This window comes from Lucilia sericata, unplaced genomic scaffold, assembly GCF_015586225.1.
Source record: "Lucilia sericata isolate MDLA Ls3-8-SP2 unplaced genomic scaffold, ASM1558622v1 Contig003321F_arrow, whole genome shotgun sequence".
Taxonomy (NCBI): domain Eukaryota; kingdom Metazoa; phylum Arthropoda; class Insecta; order Diptera; family Calliphoridae; genus Lucilia; species Lucilia sericata.
Window position 1 is genome coordinate 2,713 of NW_023996816.1, and position 17,627 is coordinate 20,339.

The 17,627-nt window shown below is 27.9% G+C and overlaps 1 protein-coding gene and 1 pseudogene across 1 annotated transcript; one reads left to right on the forward strand and one right to left on the reverse strand.

The window, feature by feature from the left end:
- Positions 1-336: 336 nt before the first annotated feature.
- Positions 337-4,622, forward strand: LOC119614743 (annotated as a pseudogene).
- A 7,032-nt stretch (positions 4,623-11,654) lies between these two features.
- Positions 11,655-16,552, reverse strand: LOC119614742 (glycosyltransferase 25 family member-like). The gene is made up of 6 exons (XM_037970856.1): positions 15,991-16,552; positions 15,702-15,930; positions 14,968-15,548; positions 12,935-13,063; positions 12,618-12,875; positions 11,655-12,557 (listed from the first exon to the last, which is right to left on the reverse strand). The coding sequence occupies exons 1-6, from the start codon at positions 16,224-16,226 to the stop codon at positions 12,047-12,049; spliced, it is 1,944 nt and encodes a 647-aa protein (XP_037826784.1). The 5' UTR covers positions 16,227-16,552; the 3' UTR covers positions 11,655-12,046.
- Positions 16,553-17,627: the final 1,075 nt, after the last annotated feature.

Sequence of the window (17,627 nt, forward strand, 5' to 3'; positions counted from 1 at the left end):
ACCAAAAGAAAACTCAAACAAAAATACAAAACGAAGAACAACAACAACGAAAGAGGCAGCAACCCAAAAACATTTAAAACAAACCAGAAAAAACATGATAATTAAGCTAGTAATAAAAAAATATAAAATTTAACTGATTGTATACACACAATACAATCAAACACAACATAAATTAAATTTAATAAAAACAAATGAATGGATAATCAACGCTAGCAGCAGCCGCAGCAGTGAGTGAACTGAGCAGAGCAATAGAATTGTCAAGAATTTAATTCAGAAAAAAGAAAAACGAAATCATACACTAGTGCATTCCGGTTACAGTAAAGAAGTGTTTTTTCCATCGACTCAACAAGAATTGTTTTAAATTAAAAATATAATGAAAATTTTGGGATTTTTATTTATATCCCTGTCGGTGTTGGCGGCTCGGGCTGAAGAGGATATTGCTCCGGGTACAACATTGGAAGAATTACAAAAATTACTGCCGGTGGACTTAAGTGATGAGGTGCCTACGGTGGTGGGGCCTTAATGGTGCGTAATAAGGCTCATGTTTGCCTTTGTTCTTAAGCTATTTGGAGAGACAAGATTATCCCAAGGAACGCATGTCCTTATGGTAAGTTTGTTTTGTAATTATGAAAAATATTCCTTTTATTAATATTTTTCTATTTACAGGATCCATTCTGACTACAATACCGACAACAGTATAGAAATCTTAACTGAATGGTTGCAACATGTGGAGCCTTTGTATCACAAAGTTCATAAAGTTTTAGATTCCGAAACGCAACGTCATCAAAATGAAAGTTCTCCATTCGATTGGCCGCGTGCACGCTTCGATCATCTTATCAGTCTTAAAGAACAGGCTAAGCGTGAAGCTAAACAAAACTGGGCCGACTACATATTTGTAAGTACAACAACAATAAACACACAACATTCTTATCTTTAAAGTTCTTCTTTCTACTTTGTGTTGAAATTAATTAAAAGATTAGTTTGTGACCTTTTTCTTAAACTCTAGTCACTAAATCTTAATTGTTTTCTTTCTCCCTTCCCCTCTAGTATCTAGATGCTGATGTTTTTCTTACCGAACCTCACACTCTTACTCATTTGGTCCAGCTACGTTTGCCCATTGTGGCTCCCATGCTACTATCCGAAGGCCTCTACTCTCCAATTTCTGGTGTGGCATGTCTCCGGACTACTACTATCTGCGCACAGATCTCTACCAAGATATCTACAATGTCAATCGTGAAGGCATTTTCCAAGTGCCCATGATTCACAGTGCCGTTTTAATAAATCTTAACTACAAGGGTTCCCACTATCTAACTTTCGATCGTGATCAGTTCCTTGATCAGCAGAAAAACGACTTGGATTATATGCAGACTTTGGGACCTCAGTGTCGTTTGTATGATGGCCCCGTAGATGATATTATTGTATTTGCCATTTCTGCCAACTGTTCAAAGATTCCCTTGTTTATTACGAATGAGATACCTTTTGGTTATATACTACAGCCTTTGGATGCAAGTGATAATATCGCCCAGGATTATAAGCAATTGGTTAATATTAAAACGAATATTATTCATGATTTGGGTGATATTATTGAGGTCAATGAGTATTTGAAGAAATTTGAAAGAGAGGAAAAGAAGTGAGTATATGAGAATATTTAAGTTTTTATGATTGAAAAAGTTGTTTTTAGGGGAAAACTTTTTTTAAAAAGTGTTCTTTATTGAAAATAGTTTTTGTAAAAGATTTAAATTACCACAAAAGCTTTTTTTGGAAAAGATTTTTAAAAAGAAATATTTTTTAAAAATTTTGAAGAAATAGTATTTTGTGTATAAGTTTTGTTCTTAAAAAACATTTTATTGAACTTTATTTTTATAAAAACGTTTTTATTGAAAGCTTTTTATATAAAACATTTTTATTCATTTTATAAAAACGGTTGAAAACATTTTTTGAAAACTTTATTTTTCACTTTTAATTGAAATTTTTTTATAAAATCCTATTGAAAGCTTTTTAAATTTTATATAAAATTTTTTCAGAAAAAGCTTTCTACTCACAACTTTTATGGAGCTTTCTGAAAAGTTTCTGAAAAAGCATTTTACATAAACTGTATTATTGCAAGCTTTTATGAAAAGCGTTTCTTATAACAAGTTTTTATTGAAAAGCTTTTTTGGTAATAAAAATGCATCTATTACGCATGTGAAGAGTTTACTGTAAAAACGAAAAGCTTTTGATAAGTTTTATTAAGAAAAACTTTTTATAAAAAACTTTTTTATTAAAAGCTTTTTATGGAAAGCGTTTCTTATAAAAGTTTTTATTTAAAAGCTTTTTTTATTTTATTGGCTTTAAAAAAAAACTTGTTTTTGGTATGAAAAGCTTTTTAAGAAAAGTTTTTTATAAAATGCTTTCATTACGAAAAGCTGTTTAATGTTAATGTTGTTTTTAATAAAAAAGTTTATATAAAAAGCTTCCCTAAAAAACTTCTCAAGCTTCTTTTTTGAAAACAGATTTTTATAAAATGTTTTTTAAAAAAAAGTTTTCTTCAAATGTTTCCTGAAAAACAAGTATTTACGTGTAAAGCTTTTCGTGAAAAAACTATTTTAAAAATCTTTTATAAGCTTTTATTAAAAACTTTGTTTCTTTTAAAATAATTTTATATAAAATTTTTTTTTTTTTTTTTTTGTTTTCACAAAAGCTTTTTCTAAAAGCCTTTTAAAAAATTGTTTTCGTAAAAAGCTTTTTTAAAATATTATTAAATTTATGAAAACTTTTCATAAATTAATTACCAAAATTCAAAAATTACCCAAGGTTTTTTTTTATAAAAATCTTTATATAACATTTTCTTAAAAGCTTTTGTAGAAAATCTTTTATAAAAAGCTTTTGTTGAAAATCTTTTTTATAGAAAGCTTTTGTAGAAAAACATTTTTAATAAAAGAAGAAAGAATAAGAAGTTTTTTAAAAGGGTTTTACAAAAAGCTTTATAATCATGCATAGTTATAAATAAAATATTTTTCAGAAAAAGCTTTTTTACAAAATTGTTTTCGTAAAAAGCTTTTTTTATAATAATATTGACTTTGAGTAAGCTTTTAATGAATTTAAAAAATTATCAAAAACTTTTTTATATAAAGCTTTATAACATTTTCTTAAAACTTTAGAGAAAGCTTTTTAATAAGTTTTTATAAAAGCTTTTTTCATAAAAGTTTTATTAAGAGAAGTTTTGTATAAAATGCTTTTTCTCAAAAGTTTTTTTTTTTCTAAAAATTAAATATTTTAAATAAAAAGCTTTTTTAGAAAAACTTTTTTCATAAAAAGCTTTTTTTTAAGTAATCAAGATTTTGAAAAATCTCTTTTCTCAAAAGTTTTTTTTCTAAAAAATGAAATATTTTACACCAAAAGCTTTTTTAACAAAACTTTTTTCATTGAACGCTTTTTTAAAATAATCAAGATTTTGAAAAAGTTTTTAATGAAATTGAAGCTAAAGTTTAACTCAAAAAGTAAACAGACTGTTGTATACTTAATAAGTATCCTCCTTCTTTCCAGACACAAACTCTCCCTCGATCACATTTACATGATCAATTTGGAACGCCGCCCCGAAAGACGTGAAAAAATGGAAAAACTTTTCAATGTTTGGGTTTAGATGTAGAATATTTCCCAGCAGTAGATGGACAGTAAGTTTCCCTAAATAAAATTTTGTTACAAATATGCTAAATATCTTTAAAAATTTCAGAAAATTAAATCATGATCTCCTGGAAGAAATGGGTGTTAAGTTCTTGCCCGGCTATGAGGATCCCTATCATCATCGTCCTATGACTATGGGTGAAATAGGCTGTTTCTTGAGTCACTATAAGATATGGGAAAAAATGGTAGAAGAAAACAGGAACAGGTATTGATCTTAGAAGATGATATCAGATTTGAGCCATATTTCAAGGATAAGGCCGAGTCGGTGATGGAGCAGATACGTAATGTTATAGAATATGATTTGGTGTAAGTTTTAAAACTGATTATAAGATTGTTTTATGGATTTTAATCTATTTTCTTCTAAAGTTACTTTGGCCGCAAACGCTTGAAGGAAGAATCTGAACCTTGGGTGGCTAATACGGAAAACTTGGTGCATGCAGGCTATTCTTATTGGACTTTGGGTTATGTTATTTCCTTAAAGGGAGCTGAAAAGTTATTGGCCGCCAAACCTTTGGAAAATCTTATACCCGTCGATGAATTCTTGCCGGTTATGTTCAACAGACATCCCAATAAAACCTGGGCTAATGCTTTTCCCAAACGTGATCTTATGGCTTTTAGTGCCAGTCCTTTGCTATTATTTCCCACTCACTATACTGGAGATTATGGTTATATCTCAGATACCGAGGATTCGGTAGTAGTAAAAGGCGATGGTGTTATGGCAAATACAGCTGCTGCTGGTGGCAGCCAAGAGGCTCAATTGAAAAGTGATCCTGAAAAGGCTTATATAAGAGAACCTAGATTAGAGTCAAAACCCTTGGAATTGAAAGAAGCTCAATTCGAGGCAGCTGCTAATGTTAAAACTCATGAAGAATTGTAGTTTTCTTATGAATTCTTTAAATGAGAAGAGAGTTTTATTATTATGTATAAGCTGAAACCAAAAAATTTGCATTATTCTCTCTCTCTTTAGTTATTAAGTTTACTAAAACCAATAGGAGTGGGGTTATGACCTTTAACTCCTGCTCATTTTAAATGTGGCCTTAGTAGTTTGTAGTTACTAAAAACATTCTTAAAAAAAAGTTCTTAACTGTTTTTTTTTATATCTATATATAATTTTTACTTGTTTTAAATAGTGTTCTGCCATTTATTTCATTTATGTAATTTTATACATATTAAGAATCTCATTATTAATCATTTAAGTTTAATTTGTCTTTTAACAACAAATACAAAACATGAACAAAAATATACTCAAGCATTTATTTTATAAAAAAATAACCAAATACTTGTTTTAATAAGTATTTTCTAAATTGAATAAAATTTTATAGTTTAGGTTGTTTGCATTTAAATGAAATGATTTATTTACTTTTAATTAATTTGTTATGATCAGTTTATTATTAACTTTGCTGATTTAGCAGAAAGTTTTGGATATAGTATGTATGACTAAACAGTTTCGGTTAACAAGTACGAAAACGTGTTTGTTATAATAGCATTTGTTGTTTTGTAGTGTTGTGAAAAAAGTTGCTGTGACAAGCAGAATTTGACGTTTTTTTTTTGCTTTTTGTTAAAACGTGTATTGTTTTTAAGATTGCAGAAAGTTACCAAATTATACCTAATTCTAATTCAAATTTTAATTTTAAACAAAGTTATATTTTATAGACCAAAACTTTGCTTTTATTAAAGCTCACTCTATTGCCAAATTTAAGCTTCAAAGATCGGCTTCAAGTTCAATTTTATTTTCAATCAAAGATCTTTTTCAAGTTCAGTTTTAGATAGTTTTGACCAATCAACGATCATATTCAAATTCAAAATTTAGCTTTAATCTAAGATCGTTTCCAAGTTCAAAGATCTTTTTCAAATCCAACATAAATCATTGATCGTTTTCTAAATAGTTTAACATTAGCTTCAATCAAAGATCGTTTTCAAGTCTAACTTAAGATCATTTTGAAGTCCAACCTTTAGCATTAACCAAAGATCGATTTCTAGTTCAACTTTAGCTTCAATCAAAGATCGTCTTCAAGTCCAACTTTATTTTTTAACCAATGATCTTTTTAAGCATAACTTAAACTTCAATCTCAGATCACTTTCTAGTGCAACTTTAGCTTCAATCAAAGATCGTTTTCTAGTTTAAAATAGCTTAAATCAAAATTCGTTTTTAAGTCTAACTTAAGCTTCAATCACAGATCGCTTTCTAGTACAACTTTAGCTTCAATCAATGATCCAACTTTAACTTTAATCAACGATCGTTTTCTAGTCAATACAGATCACAAGTTTGATAATAAGATCCTTTTCAGGTCAAACTTTAGCTTCAATCAAAATCGTTTTTATATACTATAACTTAAGCTTCAATCACACATCACTTTCTAGTACACCTTTAGCTTCAATCAAAGATCCTTTTCATCTTCAACTTTAGCTTCAATCAAAGATCGTTTTCAAGTCTAACTTAAGCTTCAATCACAGATCATTTTCAAATCCAACTTTAACATTAATCACAGATCGTTTCCAAGCCCAATTTTAGCTTTAAACAAAGATCGATTTCTAGTTCATCTTTTGTTTTAATCAAAGATCGTTTTCAAGTCTAACTTAAGCTTCAATCACAGATCGTTTTCAAATCCAACTTTAACATTAATCACAGATCGTTTCCAATCCCAACTTTAGCTTTAACCAAAGATCGATTTCTAGTTCAACTTTTGTTTCAATCAAAGATCGTTTTCAAGTCTAACTTAAGCTTCAATCACAGATCGATTTTCAGTACCCACTTGAGCTTCAAAACAACGATCGTTTTCAAGTCTAACATAAGCTACAATCACAGATCGTTTTCAAATCCAACTTTAGCTTTAACCACAGATCGATTTCTAATTCAACTTTTGCTTCAATCAAAGATTGTTTCCAAATCTAACTTAAGCTACAATCACAGATCGTTTTTTAATACAAATTTAGCTTCAATCAAACATCGTTTTCACGTTCAACTTTAGCTTCAATCATAGATAGTTTTCAAGTCTAAATTAATCTACAATCACAAATCGTTTCTAAGCCCAACTTTAGCTTTCACCAAAGATCGATTTCTAGTTCAACTTCTGTTTCAATCAAAGATCCTTTTCAAGTCTAACATAAGCTTTAATCACAGTTCGCTTTTCAGTACAAACTTTAGCTTCAATCAAAGATCGTTTTCAAGTTCAAACTTTAGTTTTAACCAAAGATCGCTTTCTAATTCTCTTCGTTCTAGAGAAAGTTTGTTTTAAACTATATGTATTTCATAGAAATCAAAACAGAAGAATCTTAATAAGTATTTATAAAGTTTTCGGTTGTTTAAACAATTTGTTAAATACGTTCGTCTGTTGAACTTTTTACGTCATTATGAAATATTAATCATATTTAGACTAAACTAAATGTGTTTATTTTAAACACTATTAATAAACATTCAATTATTTGAAACAAACAGATGTTGAAATATTAAACACATGTTTTTTAAAAACATATTTCTTATAATTCTTTTGTTTATATTAATAACAGTTTTTCGTTTCGTTTTAAGCACACACATTTCAAATTGCAGCACTTTCTTTGCATTTAAACTCTTCATTATGTGTTTTTAAATAAATCACTATCGTATAGTATTTAAATTTAAATTAAAAAAAAAAAAAAACTATCGAAATCCAAATTTTGTATATAATAGTTTCCTGTATGTGAGACAAGGTCAACAACAATAAATAATGGATTAAATTTTTGAAATTAATATGTCAAGATCATTAGGAGAGAATCTAACAGATAACAAAAAGTATATAATTTAAAATTGAATGTTTTAGTTAATAGAATACATTTTAAGATTTTACTAACTATTCTTTAAACAGAAAACTTTAGAAAAACTTAGAATTTTTAACAAAAAATTTAAACTTTTTTTAAAAAGCTTCATATTTTTTTAATATTCTGTCTCAGTTGTGATTTTTTGTCTCAATTGTTTTAATAAATTATTTTAAATTAATTAATTATTTCCTTTTTAAATAGTTGTTTTAATATGATTGTTTTTAACACAATAGATAATTAATAATTATAATTATTAATTATTAATGATAAATAAATTACGCTTGAAATAAGACAAATTTAACAAGATAAAAATTTGTCGTTATTTTTTTAAATATTCAGTAAAAGACTATAGACTATACCTAGACTACAGACTAAACTATAGACTAAACTAAAGACTAGACTATAGACTAGACTATAAACTAGACTATAGACTAGACTATAGACTAGACTATAGACTAGACTATAGACTAGATTATAGACTAGACTATAGACTATAGACTATAGACTAGACTATAGACTAGACTAGACTAGACTATAGACTAAACTATAGACTAGACTAGACTATAGACTAGACTATAGACTAGACTATAGACTAGACTATGACTAGACTATAGACTAGACATAGACTAGACTATAGACTAGACTATAGACTAGACTATAGACTAGACTATAGACTAGACTATAGACTAGACTATAGACTAGACTATAGACTAGACTATAGACTAGACTATAGACTAGACTATAGACTAGACTATAGACTAGACTTAGACTAGACTATAGACTAGACTATAGACTAGACTATAGACTAGACTATAGACTAGACTATAGACTAACTATAGCGAGACTATGACTAGACTATGACTAGACTATAGACCTAGACTATAGACTAGACTATAGACTAACTATAGACTAGACTATAGACTAGACTAGACTAGACTATAGACTAGACTATAGACTATAGTCTAGTCTATAGTCTAGTCTATAGTCTAGTCTATAGTCTAGTCTATAGTCTAGTCTATAGTCTAGTCTATAGTCTAGTCTAAGTCTATGTCTAGTCCTATAGTCTAGTCTATAGTCTAGTCTATAGTCTAGTCTATAGTCTAGTCTATAGTCTAGTCTTAGTCTATAGTCTATAGTTTAGTCTATAGTCTAGTCTAGTCTAGTCTATAGTCTAGTCTATAGTCTAGTCTATAGTCTAGTCTATAATCTAGTCTATAGTCTAGTCTATAGTCTAGTCTATAGTCTAGTCTATAGTCTAGTTTTATAGTCTAGTCTATAGCTAGTCTTTAGTTTAGTCTATAGTTTAGTCTGTAGTCTAGGTGATAGTCTATAGTCTTTTACTGAATATTTAAAAAAATAACGACAAATTTTTATCTTGTTTAAATTTGTCTTATTTCAAGCGTAATTTATTTATCATTAATAATTAATAATTATAATTATTAATTATCTATTGTGTTAAAAACAATCATATTAAAACAACTATTTAAAAAGGAAATAATTAATTAATTTAAAATAATTTATTAAAACAATTGAGACAAAAAATCACAACTGAGACAAGAATATTAAAAAAAATATGAAGCTTTTTAAAAAAAGTTTAAATTTTTTGTTAAAAATTCTAAGTTTTTCTAAAGTTTTCTGTTTAAAGAATAGTTAGTAAAATCTTAAAATGTATTCTATTAACTAAAACATTCAATTTTAAATTATATACTTTTTGTTATCTGTTAGATTCTCTCCTAATGATCTTGACATATTAATTTCAAAAATTTAATCCATTATTTATTGTTGTTGACCTTGTCTCACATACAGGAAACTATATATACAAAATTTGGATTTCGATAGTTTTTTTTTTTTTTAATTTAAATTTAAATACTATACGATAGTGATTTATTTAAAAACACATAATGAAGAGTTTAAATGCAAAGAAAGTGCTGCAATTTGAAATGTGTGTGCTAAAACGAAACGAAAAACTGTTATTAATATAAACAAAAGAATTATAAGAATATGTTTTTAAAAACATGTGTTTAATATTTCAACATCTGTTTGTTTCAAATAATTGAATGTTTATTAATAGTGTTTAAAATAAACACATTTAGTTTAGTCTAAATATGATTAATATTTCATAATGACGTAAAAAGTTCAACAGACGAACGTATTTAACAAATTGTTTAAAAACACCGAAACTTTATAAATACTTATTAAGATTCTTCTGTTTTGATTTCTATGAAATACATATAGTTTAAAACAAACTTTCTCTAGAACGAAGAGAATTAGAAAGCGATCTTTGGTTAAAACTAAAGTTGAACTTGAAAACGATCTTTGATTGAAGCTAAAGTTGTACTGAAAAGCGAACTGTGATTAAAGCTTATGTTAGACTTGAAAAGGATCTTTGATTGAAACAGAAGTTGAACTAGAAATCGATCTTTGGTGAAAGCTAAAGTTGGGCTTAGAAACGATTTGTGATTGTAGATTAATTTAGACTTGAAAACTATCTATGATTGAAGCTAAAGTTGAACGTGAAAACGATGTTTGATTGAAGCTAAATTTGTATTAAAAAACGATCTGTGATTGTAGCTTAAGTTAGATTTGGAAACAATCTTTGATTGAAGCAAAAGTTGAATTAGAAATCGATCTGTGGTTAAAGCTAAAGTTGGATTTGAAAACGATCTGTGATTGTAGCTTATGTTAGACTTGAAAACGATCGTTGTTTGAAGCTCAAGTGGTACTGAAAATCGATCTGTGATTGAAGCTTAAGTTAGACTTGAAAACGATCTTTGATTGAAACAAAGTTGAACTAGAAATCGATCTTTGGTTAAAGCTAAAGTTGGGATTGGAAACGATCTGTGATTAATGTTAAAGTTGGATTTGAAAACGATCTGTGATTGAAGCTTAAGTTAGACTTGAAAACGATCTTTGATTAAAACAAAAGATGAACTAGAAATCGATCTTTGTTTAAAGCTAAAATTGGGCTTGGAAACGATCTGTGATTAATGTTAAAGTTGGATTTGAAAATGATCTGTGATTGAAGCTTAAGTTAGACTTGAAAACGATCTTTGATTGAAGCTAAAGTTGAAGATGAAAAGGATCTTTGATTGAAGCTAAAGGTGTACTAGAAAGTGATGTGTGATTGAAGCTTAAGTTATAGTATATAAAAACGATTTTGATTGAAGCTAAAGTTTGACCTGAAAAGGATCTTATTATCAAACTTGTGATCTGTTATTGACTAGAAAACGATCGTTGATTAAAGTTAAAGTTGGATCATTGATTGAAGCTAAAGTTGTACTAGAAAGCGATCTGTGATTGAAGCTTAAGTTAGACTTAAAAACGAATTTTGATTTAAGCTAATTTTAAACTAGAAAACGATCTTTGATTGAAGCTAAAGTTGCACTAGAAAGTGATCTGAGATTGAAGTTTAAGTTATGCTTAAAAAGATCATTGGTTAAAAATAAAGTTGGACTTGAAGACGATCTTTGATTGAAGCTAAAGTTGAACTAGAAATCGATCTTTGGTTAATGCTAAAGTTGGACTTCAAAATGATCTTAAGTTAGACTTGAAAACGATCTTTGATTGAAGCTAATGTTAAACTATTTAGAAAACGATCAATGATTTATGTTGGATTTGAAAAAGATCTTTGAACTTGGAAACGATCTTAGATTAAAGCTAAATTTTGAATTTGAATATGATCGTTGATTGGTCAAAACTATCTAAAACTGAACTTGAAAAAGATCTTTGATTGAAAATAAAATTGAACTTGAAGCCGATCTTTGAAGCTTAAATTTGGCAATAGAGTGAGCTTTAATAAAAGCAAAGTTTTGGTCTATAAAATATAACTTTGTTTAAAATTAAAATTTGAATTAGAATTAGGTATAAATTTGGTAACTTTCTGCAATCTTAAAAACAATACACGTTTTAACAAAAAGCAAAAAAAAAACGTCAAATTCTGCTTGTCACAGCAACTTTTTTCACAACACTACAAAACAACAAATGCTATTATAACAAACACGTTTTCGTACTTGTTAACCGAAACTGTTTAGTCATACATACTATATCCAAAACTTTCTGCTAAATCAGCAAAGTTAATAATAAACTGATCATAACAAATTAATTAAAAGTAAATAAATCATTTCATTTAAATGCAAACAACCTAAACTATAAAATTTTATTCAATTTAGAAAATACTTATTAAAACAAGTATTTGGTTATTTTTTTATAAAATAAATGCTTGAGTATATTTTTGTTCATGTTTTGTATTTGTTGTTAAAAGACAAATTAAACTTAAATGATTAATAATGAGATTCTTAATATGTATAAAATTACATAAATGAAATAAATGGCAGAACACTATTTAAAACAAGTAAAAATTATATATAGATATAAAAAAAAACAGTTAAGAACTTTTTTTTAAGAATGTTTTTAGTAACTACAAACTACTAAGGCACATTTAAAATGAGCAGGAGTTAAAGGTCATAACCCCACTCCTATTGGTTTTAGTAAACTTAATAACTAAAGAGAGAGAGAATAATGCAAATTTTGGTTTCAGCTTATACATAATAATAAAACTCTCTTCTCATTTAAAGAATTCATAAGAAAACTACAATTCTTCATGAGTTTTAACATTAGCAGCTGCCTCGAATTGAGCTTCTTTCAATTCCAAGGGTTTTGACTCTAATCTAGGTTCTCTTATATAAGCCTTTTCAGGATCACTTTTCAATTGAGCCTCTTGGCTGCCACCAGCAGCAGCTGTATTTGCCATAACACCATCGCCTTTTACTACTACCGAATCCTCGGTATCTGAGATATAACCATAATCTCCAGTATAGTGAGTGGGAAATAATAGCAAAGGACTGGCACTAAAAGCCATAAGATCACGTTTGGGAAAAGCATTAGCCCAGGTTTTATTGGGATGTCTGTTGAACATAACCGGCAAGAATTCATCGACGGGTATAAGATTTTCCAAAGGTTTGGCGGCCAATAACTTTTCAGCTCCCTTTAAGGAAATAACATAACCCAAAGTCCAATAAGAATAGCCTGCATGCACCAAGTTTTCCGTATTAGCCACCCAAGGTTCAGATTCTTCCTTCAAGCGTTTGCGGCCAAAGTAACTTTAGAAGAAAATAGATTAAAAATCCATAAAACAATCTTATAATCAGTTTAAAACTTACACCAAATCATATTCTATAACATTACGTATCTGCTCCATCACCGACTCGGCCTTATCCTTGAAATATGGCTCAAATCTGATATCATCTTCTAAGATCAATACCTGTTCCTGTTTTTCTTCTACCATTTTTTCCCATATCTTATAGTGACTCAAGAAACAGCCTATTTCACCCATAGTCATAGGACGATGATGATAGGGATCCTCATAGCCGGGCAAGAACTTAACACCCATTTCTTCCAGGAGATCATGATTTAATTTTCTGAAATTTTTAAAGATATTTAGCATATTTGTAACAAAATTTTATTTAGGGAAACTTACTGTCCATCTACTGCTGGGAAATATTCTACATCTAAACCCAAAACATTGAAAAGTTTTTCCATTTTTTCACGTCTTTCGGGGCGGCGTTCCAAATTGATCATGTAAATGTGATCGAGGGAGAGTTTGTGTCTGGAAAGAAGGAGGATACTTATTAAGTATACAACAGTCTGTTTACTTTTTGAGTTAAACTTTAGCTTCAATTTCATTAAAAACTTTTTCAAAATCTTGATTATTTTAAAAAAGCGTTCAATGAAAAAAGTTTTGTTAAAAAAGCTTTTGGTGTAAAATATTTCATTTTTTAGAAAAAAAACTTTTGAGAAAAGAGATTTTTCAAAATCTTGATTACTTAAAAAAAAGCTTTTTATGAAAAAAGTTTTTCTAAAAAAGCTTTTTATTTAAAATATTTAATTTTTTAGAAAAAAAAAAACTTTTGAGAAAAAGCATTTTATACAAAACTTCTCTTAATAAAACTTTTATGAAAAAAGCTTTTATAAAAACTTATTAAAAAGCTTTCTCTAAAGTTTTAAGAAAATGTTATAAAGCTTTATATAAAAAAGTTTTTGATAATTTTTTAAATTCATTAAAAGCTTACTCAAAGTCAATATTATTATAAAAAAAAGCTTTTTACGAAAACAATTTTGTAAAAAAGCTTTTTCTGAAAAATATTTTATTTATAACTATGCATGATTATAAAGCTTTTTGTAAAACCCTTTTAAAAAACTTCTTATTCTTTCTTCTTTTATTAAAAATGTTTTTCTACAAAAGCTTTCTATAAAAAAGATTTTCAACAAAAGCTTTTTATAAAAGATTTTCTACAAAAGCTTTTAAGAAAATGTTATATAAAGATTTTTATAAAAAAAAACCTTGGGTAATTTTTGAATTTTGGTAATTAATTTATGAAAAGTTTTCATAAATTTAATAATATTTTAAAAAAGCTTTTTACGAAAACAATTTTTTAAAAGGCTTTTAGAAAAAGCTTTTGTGAAAACAAAAAAAAAAAAAAAAAAAAATTTTATATAAAATTATTTTAAAAGAAACAAAGTTTTTAATAAAAGCTTATAAAAGATTTTTAAAATAGTTTTTTCACGAAAAGCTTTACACGTAAATACTTGTTTTTCAGGAAACATTTGAAGAAAACTTTTTTTTAAAAAACATTTTATAAAAATCTGTTTTCAAAAAAGAAGCTTGAGAAGTTTTTTAGGGAAAGCTTTTTATATAAACTTTTTTATTAAAAACAACATTAACATTAAACAGCTTTTCGTAATGAAAGCATTTTATAAAAAACTTTTCTTAAAAAAGCTTTTCATACCAAAAACAAGTTTTTTTTTAAAGCCAATAAAATAAAAAAAGCTTTTAAATAAAAACTTTTTATAAGAAACGCTTTCCATAAAAAGCTTTTAATAAAAAAGTTTTTATAAAAAGTTTTTCTTAATAAAAACTTATCAAAAGCTTTTCGTTTTTACAGTAACTCTTCACATGCGTAATAGATGCATTTTTATTACCAAAAAAGCTTTTCAATAAAAACTTGTTATAAGAAACGCTTTTCATAAAAAGCTTGCAATAATACAGTTTATGTAAAATGCTTTTTCAGAAACTTTTCAGAAAGCTCCATAAAAGTTGTGAGTAGAAAGCTTTTTCTGAAAAAATTTTATATAAAATTTAAAAAGCTTTCAATAGGATTTTATAAAAAAAATTTCAATTAAAAGTGAAAAATAAAGTTTTCAAAAAATGTTTTCAACCGTTTTTATAAAATGAATAAAAATGTTTTATATAAAAAGCTTTCAATAAAAACGTTTTTATAAAAATAAAGTTCAATAAAAATGTTTTTTAAGAACAAAACTTATTACACAAAATACTATTTCTTCAAAATTTTTAAAAAATATTTCTTTTTAAAAATCTTTTCCAAAAAAGCTTTTGTGGTAATTTAAATCTTTTACAAAAACTATTTTCAATAAAGAACACTTTTTAAAAAAAGTTTTCCCCTAAAAACAACTTTTTCAATCATAAAAACTTAAATATTCTCATATACTCACTTCTTTTCCTCTCTTTCAAATTTCTTCAAATACTCATTGACCTCAATAATATCACCCAAATCATGAATAATATTCGTTTTAATATTAACCAATTGCTTATAATCCTGGGCGATATTATCACTTGCATCCAAAGGCTGTAGTATATAACCAAAAGGTATCTCATTCGTAATAAACAAGGGAATCTTTGAACAGTTGGCAGAAATGGCAAATACAATAATATCATCTACGGGGCCATCATACAAACGACACTGAGGTCCCAAAGTCTGCATATAATCCAAGTCGTTTTTCTGCTGATCAAGGAACTGATCACGATCGAAAGTTAGATAGTGGGAACCCTTGTAGTTAAGATTTATTAAAACGGCACTGTGAATCATGGGCACTTGGAAAATGCCTTCACGATTGACATTGTAGATATCTTGGTAGAGATCTGTGCGCAGATAGTAGTAGTCCGGAGACATGCCACACCAGAAATTGGAGTAGAGGCCTTCGGATAGTAGCATGGGAGCCACAATGGGCAAACGTAGCTGGACCAAATGAGTAAGAGTGTGAGGTTCGGTAAGAAAAACATCAGCATCTAGATACTAGAGGGGAAGGGAGAAAGAAAACAATTAAGATTTAGTGACTAGAGTTTAAGAAAAAGGTCACAAACTAATCTTTTAATTAATTTCAACACAAAGTAGAAAGAAGAACTTTAAAGATAAGAATGTTTGTGTGTTTATTGTTGTTGTACTTACAAATATGTAGTCGGCCCAGTTTTGTTTAGCTTCACGCTTAGCCTGTTCTTTAAGACTGATAAGATGATCGAAGCGTGCACGCGGCCAATCGAATGGAGAACTTTCATTTTGATGACGTTGCGTTTCGGAATCTAAAACTTTATGAACTTTGTGATACAAAGGCTCCACATGTTGCAACCATTCAGTTAAGATTTCTATACTGTTGTCGGTATTGTAGTCAGAATGGATCCTGTAAATAGAAAAATATTAATAAAAGGAATATTTTTCATAATTACAAAAACAAACTTACCATAAGGACATGCGTTCCTTGGGATAATCTTGTCTCTCCAAATAGCTTAAGAACAAAGGCAAAACATGAGCCTTATTACGCACCATTAAGGCCACCACCACCGTAGGCACCTCATCACTTAAGTCCACCGGCAGTAATTTTTGTAATTCTTCCAATGTTGTACCCGGAGCAATATCCTCTTCAGCCCGAGCCGCCAACACCGACAGGGATATAAATAAAAATCCCAAAATTTTCATTATATTTTTAATTTAAAACAATTCTTGTTGAGTCGATGGAAAAACACTTCTTTACTGTAACCGGATGCACTAGTGTATGATTTCGTTTTTCTTTTTTCTGAATTAAATTCTTGACAATTCTATTGCTCTGCTCAGTTCACTCACTGCTGCGGCTGCTGCTAGCGTTGATTATCCATTCATTTGTTTTTATTAAATTTAATTTATGTTGTTGTTTGATTGTATTGTGTGTATACAATCAGTTAAATTTTATATTTTTTTATTACTAGCTTAATTATCATGTTTTTCTGGTTTGTTTTAAATGTTTTTGGGTTGCTGCCTCTTTCGTTGTTGTTGTTCTTCGTTTTGTATTTTTGTTTGAGTTTTCTTTTGGTTTTTATTTACTTTGCAATATGACAGTTTGTTATCATGAACGGAATACAAGAACAACATGAAGCCAGTAATGTAAACAAAAAGAATCTTTTTGTGTAAAACCAAAGCAGGGCTGGCCAGATTAATTTTCTGAAAAATCGTAAATTTCTTAAAATAACTAACTAACTAACTAACTAACTAACTAACTAACTAACTAACTAACTAACTAACTACTAACTAACTAACTAACTAACTAACTAACTAACTAACTAACTAACTAACTAACTAACTACTACTAACTAACTAACTAACTAACTAACTAACTCACTACCTAACTAACTAACTAACTAACTAACTAACTAACTAACTAACTAACTACTAACTAACTAACTAACTAACTAACTACTAACTAACTAACTAACTAACTACTAACTAACTAACTAACTAACTAACTAACTAACTACTAACTAACTAACTAACTAACTAACTAACTACTAACTAACTAACTAACTAACTAACTAACTAACTAACTAACTACAACTAACTAACTAACTAACTAACTAACTAACGAACTAACTAACTAACTAACTAACTAACTAACTAACTAACGAACTAACAACTAACTAACTAACTAACTAACTAACTAACTACTAACTACTACTAACTAACTAAACTAACTAACTAACTAACTAAACTAACTAACTAACTAACTAACTAACTAACTAACTAACTAACTAACTAACTAACTAACTAACTAACTAACTAACTAACTAACTAACTAACTAACTAACTACTAACTAACTAACTAACTAACTAACTAACTAACTAACTAACTACTAACTAACTAACTAACTAACTAACTAACTAACTAACTAACTAACTAACTAACTAACTAACTAACTAACTAACTAACTAACTAACTAACTAACTAACTAACTAACTAACTAACTAACTACTAACTAACTAACTAACTAACTAACTAACTACTAACTAACTAACTAACTAACTAACTAACTAACTAACTAACTAACTAACTAACTAACTAACTAACTA